This window comes from Ictidomys tridecemlineatus, chromosome 5 (assembly GCF_052094955.1).
Source record: "Ictidomys tridecemlineatus isolate mIctTri1 chromosome 5, mIctTri1.hap1, whole genome shotgun sequence".
NCBI classification, from domain to species: domain Eukaryota; kingdom Metazoa; phylum Chordata; class Mammalia; order Rodentia; family Sciuridae; genus Ictidomys; species Ictidomys tridecemlineatus.
The window spans coordinates 59,559,608-59,566,900 of record NC_135481.1 but is presented as its reverse complement, the minus strand read 5'-3'; the positions used below and the strand labels follow the sequence as shown (position 1 = coordinate 59,566,900).

The 7,293-nt window shown below is 45.1% G+C and overlaps 1 protein-coding gene across 1 annotated transcript; it reads right to left on the bottom strand.

Moving 5' to 3' along the window:
- Positions 1-319: 319 nt before the first annotated feature.
- On the bottom strand, positions 320-2,830 carry Hspa2 (heat shock protein family A (Hsp70) member 2). Its single transcript, XM_040274977.2, has one exon. The coding sequence runs from the start codon at positions 2,693-2,695 to the stop codon at positions 791-793; it is 1,905 nt and encodes a 634-aa protein (XP_040130911.1). The 5' UTR covers positions 2,696-2,830; the 3' UTR covers positions 320-790.
- Between the last annotated feature and the right edge of the window lie 4,463 nt (positions 2,831-7,293).

Genomic DNA, 7,293 nt, shown 5'->3' with positions numbered 1-7,293 from the left:
AAAAATCAATAATTTTTATACTTAACCCCAAAATATAGCTTGTATTTTCCTTGAATAGTCAAGTGGATTTTCAGTAGAACACTTAAACCAGGTCTTAGGAGCCTGGGTATACTAGAAGACCCCAGTCAGGTTAAAAAGGGAGAAGAAAAGTTTACCCAGATTCTTCTCCCCTTAAGTTGTTGATAATTCAAGGCTGGAACTTCATCTGAGAATTAGAGAAGATTGGATTAGATAAATTTCACATCACACTAACATTTTAAAAACTAACATGAATAAAACATGGGAAGGAGGTAAAATTGAAAAACTCCAAGACAATAAGTTTGAGATCAATTTCAGCTTTACTTGAAATTTGCATTTATTTGCAAAATATACCTGTCCTTAAGATCACTGTGATGCTTAGTCTTAAAGTAGTACATAAAAATAAACAATTTTAAGCATTTATGTATTTTGTTACTAAGCTTCCATAGGACAGGTATGCAAAGGCCAGGTTTCCCATCTCAAACAAATCTCCATGCACAAACTAAAGTAAACCAAAAAATGCTCAAATCAGCAATGACACAAATGCATTAAAGAGAAACTGCAAATCTTTTTTTCCTCAAAATTAAACTTCAGAACTAACCTTTAATAGTTAAACTAAGTTGTTGTACCTTTCCTTTCATATGCATACACCAGGCTAAAGACTTTCAACAATAGATTTCATACTTGGCACAAGGACATTTCAAAGAAACCAAAACAAAAGGGGGAAAAAAAGAGAAAGGAAAAGAGATTTACGCTGATTTAAGTGCAAGCCTTAGTCCACTTCCTCAATAGTAGGTCCCCCGGACGCTCCAGAACCGCCGCCAGGACCTCCTTGGTAAAGTTTGCTGATGATGGGGTTGCACACTCTTTCAAGCTCTTTCTGCTTGTGTTCATACTCGTCTTTTTCTGCCATCTGGTTTCGGTCAAGCCAGTTGATCACCTCCTGACACTTGTCGAGGATCTTGTTTTTGTCCTGCTCGCTAATCTTGCCTCTCAGTTTCTCGTCTTCCACCGTCTGCTTGATGTTGTAGGTATAGGACTCCACCGCATTTTTGGCTGCGACCCGGTCGCGATTAGCTTCATCTTCCGACTTGTACCGCTCCGCCTCTTGAACCATCCGGTCAATGTCATCCTTGCTCAGACGACCCTTGTCGTTGGTAATGGTGATTTTGTTTTCCTTACCAGTGCTCTTGTCAGCAGCGGTGACGTTGAGGATGCCGTTGGCATCAATGTCGAAGGTGACCTCGATCTGGGGGACCCCACGGGGTGCTGGGGGAATCCCAGTCAGGTCGAACTTGCCTAGCAGGTTGTTGTCCTTGGTCATGGCCCGTTCGCCTTCGTACACTTGCACCAGCACGCTGCTCTGGTTGTCTGAGTAGGTGGTGAAGGTCTGCGTCTGCTTGGTGGGAATCGTGGTGTTCCTCTTGATGAGTGGGGTCATGACGCCGCCAGCCGTCTCGATGCCCAACGACAACGGAGTCACGTCTAGTAGTAGCAGGTCCTGCACGTTCTCCGACTTGTCTCCGATGAGGATGGCCGCCTGCACTGCGGCGCCGTAGGCCACCGCCTCGTCGGGGTTGATGCTCTTGTTCAACTCTTTCCCATTGAAGAAATCTTGCAGCAGCTTCTGGATCTTGGGGATACGGGTAGAACCACCCACCAGCACAATCTCCTGGATCTGGCCCTTGTCCAGTTTGGCGTCGCGCAGCGCCTTCTCCACCGGCTCCAGGGTCCCGCGGAAGAGGTCCGCGTTGAGCTCCTCGAAGCGGGCGCGGGTGATGGACGTGTAGAAATCCACGCCCTCGTACAGCGAGTCGATCTCGATGCTCGCCTGTGTGGACGAGCTCAGCGTGCGCTTGGCGCGCTCGCAGGCGGTGCGCAGCCGCCGCACCGCGCGCTTGTTGGGCCCAATGTCCTTCTTGTGCTTGCGCTTGAACTCTTCTGCCAGGTGGCTGACCATACGGTTGTCGAAGTCCTCGCCGCCCAGGTGGGTGTCACCGGCCGTGGACTTCACCTCAAAGATGCCATCCTCGATGGTCAGGATGGACACGTCGAAGGTGCCGCCGCCCAGGTCAAAGATGAGCACGTTCTTCTCACCACCTGCGCAGCCTTTCTTGTCCAGGCCGTAAGCTATGGCAGCCGCCGTGGGCTCGTTGATGATGCGCAGCACGTTGAGGCCCGTGATAGTGCCCGCGTCCTTAGTGGCCTGGCGCTGCGAGTCGTTGAAATAGGCGGGGACCGTGATGACCGCGCTCTGCACCTTGCCCCCCAGGTAGGCTTCGGCGATCTCCTTCATCTTAGTGAGGACCATGGAGGAGATCTCCTCGGGGAAGAAGGTCTTCATCTCCCCCTTGTACTCCACCTGCACCTTGGGCTTCCCTCCCTCGCTCACCACCCGGAACGGCCAGTGTTTCATGTCCGACTGCACCGTGGCGTCCTCGAACTTGCGACCGATCAGCCTCTTGGCATCGAAGATGGTGTTAGTGGGGTTCATGGCCACTTGGTTCTTGGCGGCGTCGCCGATGAGGCGCTCGGTGTCCGTGAAGGCCACGTAGCTGGGGGTGGTGCGGTTGCCCTGGTCATTGGCGATGATTTCCACTTTGCCGTGTTGGAAGACCCCCACGCATGAGTAGGTGGTGCCCAGGTCGATGCCGATAGCCGGGCCGCGGGCGGACATCCTGACTGAAAGATAAACGAGCGGTGTTAGGACGAGAAAACCGGGGAGCGGCAGTCCGCGGCGGCGTCAACTAACGGTCACCTCGCACTACTCTCCGCGAGCGCAACCAGTCTCCCCGCTCCCCGCTCCGGGTTCCCCGCTCTTATAGCCGCCTTCTGGAAACTCCCAGAGCCAATCCGCTCCCGGGACCGCCCGCACAAACTCTTCCAGCCCAGCCACAGGCTTGCCTGGGTCGGAGTGACCGACCTGAAGCCCAACAGATGTCTAGTTGGGTGAGGGGCGGGACCCCGACCCTCGCTAGAAGACCCAAGGATGGCCGTTATGCAAATGAGGCTCCTCCCAGTACCTCCAGCTGCTTGGGGGCGTTAGGCTCGTGCCCTGGCCCCCGGGCCCCCCGCCCCCGCCAGGTGTGCGCGCTTTTTCCGCGGTCTTGGCTTTCCAGAAGCGGGATTCGTCGACACGCAAAGGATTGGCAGGGCACGCGGCCAGTGAGCAGCGCGGACTCCTCAGTGAGGGCGGGGAAGGAAGGGTTGAGGCGTGGCGCCGGCAGGAGGTGCGGAAGGGGAGCGGGGTGTGGGGATTATTTATGGGTCCCGAGGCCGCAAGTGCTTTTAGTGCCAGGTGTCCAGACTGACCTAGCACGAGGAAGAAGGGGAATTCATTTTGAGTTGGTTGTACCAAATAAGTACGGCCCAAACCGGCCCGTTTGGCCCAAGCTGAGGGGATTCCGGTCTCTGCCTGACAGGGGGTGGGGGAGGCTCCCCTGGACGGAGACAAAAATGAGGTTCTTTTGAGTCGGTGGTCAGCGACTTGAAATTTTATATAGCGTGTTTCGTTGCAGCTCCTTGTGGCTGTGAAGCACTCGGTGAAAGCTGCGTGGCGCGGGGGAGGACGAGCCCGGGAAGGCCAGCCGTTTTCCTCGCTGCGCGCGGGCGGTTTGCTGGGGCGAGACGGGAGTGTCGTCAGCCCGCCTCCCAGGAGCCTAGGGTTGCACTTTCTCGACCAAGCTTTTATGGTTCCTTGCTCGTCCTATCGCTGTAAACCTCCAGGTTTCCCCTTCCTGTTCTCTGCACTGTTTCCCTCATTTTCAGCTTCAAGTGCTTTGTCCACCGCTTTGAGTCCTTTAGGGGAAAATCGAACAAATTCACGAAACCCCACACGATCCCCGCATCCCTGGCGTTCGCACACTCTGCAGAGTTTATGTCTGAGCCCAGTGAGATAATTTTCTTTACCTGTGATGAAGTCACAGGTAACTTCAGGTGAAGGTAGATGAAAAAGTTCACGGTCCGTTGGTGTTCAACGGGAGTGTGGGGATAGCTCAGGGAAGCACTGCCCGGACCCAGGTGACTGGAGTAGAAGCTGAATCCTGGAGTAGAGAGCGGTAGCTTCTCGGGTAGGGGGTGGGGGGGGGGCGGAGAGGGAAAGTGAGGACAGTGATTCCTACTTTTAACAGGTACCTACTGTGGAGAGGAAAAAGACAAACGGCCCCCCATACGGGATTGATAGTCTGATAAGGAAGTAACACAACTGGAGAAAAGTGCTGGAAAAAAGGGTGCTGTGAGAACCCAGAACGATGAGTGAGACTGGTGTTGGTGAGGGCTTCCTGGAGAGGCCACATGCCCTAGCCAGGTGCTGAAGTTTGCCAGCAGAGTTGGAAAGGCAACGATGAGGCCAGTATATGAGCTTTGTACGGGAAGCTTACTGTTACTAGAAGGAGAGGGGTACAGACAAGAAAATCTCTACAGCTGGGCAGGATACTTTTAGGAGTCTTGTGCCCTGGTCTTTCCTGGTCTTTGAAGCTGGCTAAATGCTGGTGTAGCTTGGAAAAAAGTTGCATAAAACAGAGTGGGAGAAGAATTTTGGCCTGAGAAACACAAAAGCTATTTATATCTAAAAGGTAACGTTGACAGAATTCTATAAAATCAAATCAATGAACACCTTAAGGTTTTTTTATTTAGTCATGTATGTAATTCCCAGTTTTTAATATGAATTTGTTAATCTCACTGGTCAAGCAGTATTGGTTTTAACCATCATACCATATTCTTTTCCATGAAAGCAGTTGAAAAAAAATAGAAATAGGAAAACATTTAGAGAAAATATTAGGAAAACGAGGGGAAAAAATCAAAACATTGTAATTGAAGCTAGCATAAGTTGTGAGTACAGATTTCTTGGCTTTATTCTTGGAAATTCTTGTTTTTTAATTTTATTTATGTGGCCTGGAAAGAAATACTAATTAATTCTTCCTAGAATTGATGAAATAATGTGATTTAGCACTAGGGTCCTACCTACATTTGAAAGAACCTGATAAGCACAAGCTCTTCCTATTTCTTGTACTCACACGTTTACTTAAAGCAAAGCAGGCCTGCAAAAAAACAAGCAGGCCCAGAGTTCTCCCACACAAACGCTAAAATTAGAGTTTCAAAAGGAGAGGTTCTTTTGCTCAGTAACTATGTTTTACCTCTGTGCGCAGTTATAATAAAGAAATAGTTATCTAATGACCACATTCATCTTAAACACAACTTTCTAAACCAGAGTAGCAATTATAACCATACTTTGATTAGCTATAACTATATATTTTTTGCTCTAGTTTTTTACCTGGTAAATTGATTTTCAATGTTTTATAGTTTATATGGCATCCTGAACTTTTCCCAAAATGATACAGTATCTGCCTGTTGATTTTATATGGAAGACATTTTTGCATTCATAGACTATTTTTAGCACATACTGATTATTCTTGGAATTTTTATATTTTCCTTATTTGTATTGGTTTTTTAAAAATCTTATTTTTCTTTTTGATAATTGATTTATAATTTTAAAAACTCTTAAAAATTATCAGATTTGCAAATTTATGATCAAATAATATTCATCCTTGCCATTAATGGTGTAGCAAAACAGATAAGCCCTACCAGTGAGGATGTCAGATATTACAGTCTTTCTGAAGGCTATGTGACAACTTTTTTTCTTAAATACGACCATACTTTTCATTTAATATTACTTTTTATGGCTTTGCCCTAAGGAAATAATAGAAAATGCAGGTTTTATTATTTAAGTTAGCAACATAAATAAAAGGAAATGACTTAAATAGATAACAAGAGAGTGATTATGTAAATTATAGAACATGCATATGATGAATTATTATACAGCCATAAAATTGTTAATAAGGTTTTTAATGTTACACAAAATTATTCTTGATATAAGTGAAAAAAGAGGTTGCAAAACTTTTTTTATCTTTTTATCCTACACAGTAATTTACTAGCTCAAATATTTTGTTTCTGGCTAGTTTTTGTTTTGGTTTATTTTGGTTGCTGAGGATCAAACCCAAGGTTTTCGCATGTAAAGCACAGATGCTACCTTAGAGCTACATTCCTAGCCCTCTTCCTGTTTGTTAGAAGGGAACTGCAGCACATCATTTAACCTGAATCTTGTAGATAATAACTTCATTTTTCTCCTGATTACCTCTCCTATTTCTGTTTCAAAAGTTGAAGACAACTTTGCTGTCTGAAAATATTTGTACTAGAGATACAAAAGATGAAGAAAATGAGGCCTAAAACTATGTACATGCCCAAGAAGATTGAAAAGAATAAATTTTCCCAGAATTACTATGAGAGAAAAAACTTGTGTATTTTCCAGCAACCCTTCTCAATCCTTAATCCCTACCCACTCACAATCTTCCTAAAGATTGTGGATTGTTTTGAGGAGGTAATGCTGGCAGGAAAAAGAAAGAGTAACACCCTATAATTTGAGGACCTTTGAGCAAACTGGAGTTCATCTAATGATTATATTTACGATCTTTATAAATACTGCCATTTTATAATCCTTTGAAAGTGTCCTTTCTTGAAATAATTGTTCAATGACCTGTTGCTTCAGGAAAAAAAAAAATTGCCATTTGTTTGAGTCTTAAAAATCCAGTCTTTTAGTTACAGTTAAATTGTAGATACACAATAAGCTGGTGTAGGAAACAACTGTGTCTGGTATGGAAGAACTGAACCTGGAAGAAATCATTCTGTGACAGTAGCGGACAAATTGTTCCTCTTCCAGTTTTGAGGGCTAATTTTAAGGTTGAGGAATAGTCTTGAAACAATCCAGGAAAAGGGAGACTATTCTCCTGTACTTGGGGAATCAGACTCAATATGCCATTATTTTTAATACTTATTAAAATCTTTGAACATAAACAGAATTAATTGCTGGCAAAGAAGTCATTTTTCTGAATAGTAAATTATGTTTGCTATTTTGAGAAAGAAATTAACACTCTGAAAGGACTTTGTCAGTGGATTTTTTTTTTTTTTTTAGTTATAGATGGACACAATACCTTTATTTTATTTGTTTTATTTTTATGTGGTGCCAGGGATTGAACCCAGTGCTTAATGCATGCTAGGCAAGCGCTCTGTTGCTGAGCCATAACTCTGGCCCCTGTCAGTGGATTTTTTTATAAAATATTCTTTTTATATTATGAGGAAACCCAATTTGTTGTCATCTGTGTTTGCCATGAAACAACATTTTTCAATCATTATTCTATATTCAAAGAAACCAGGAATTGTCACAAGAGTTTTAGCTAATTCTCTTTGTGCTTTTTTTAAATTGTGCAGAAACACTATAAT

Excerpts from the sequence above, each read along its gene's own strand:
- Hspa2 (XM_040274977.2), bottom strand. The coding sequence starts at position 2,695 with ATGTCCGCCCGCGGCCCGGCTATCGGCATCGACCTGGGCACCACCTAC.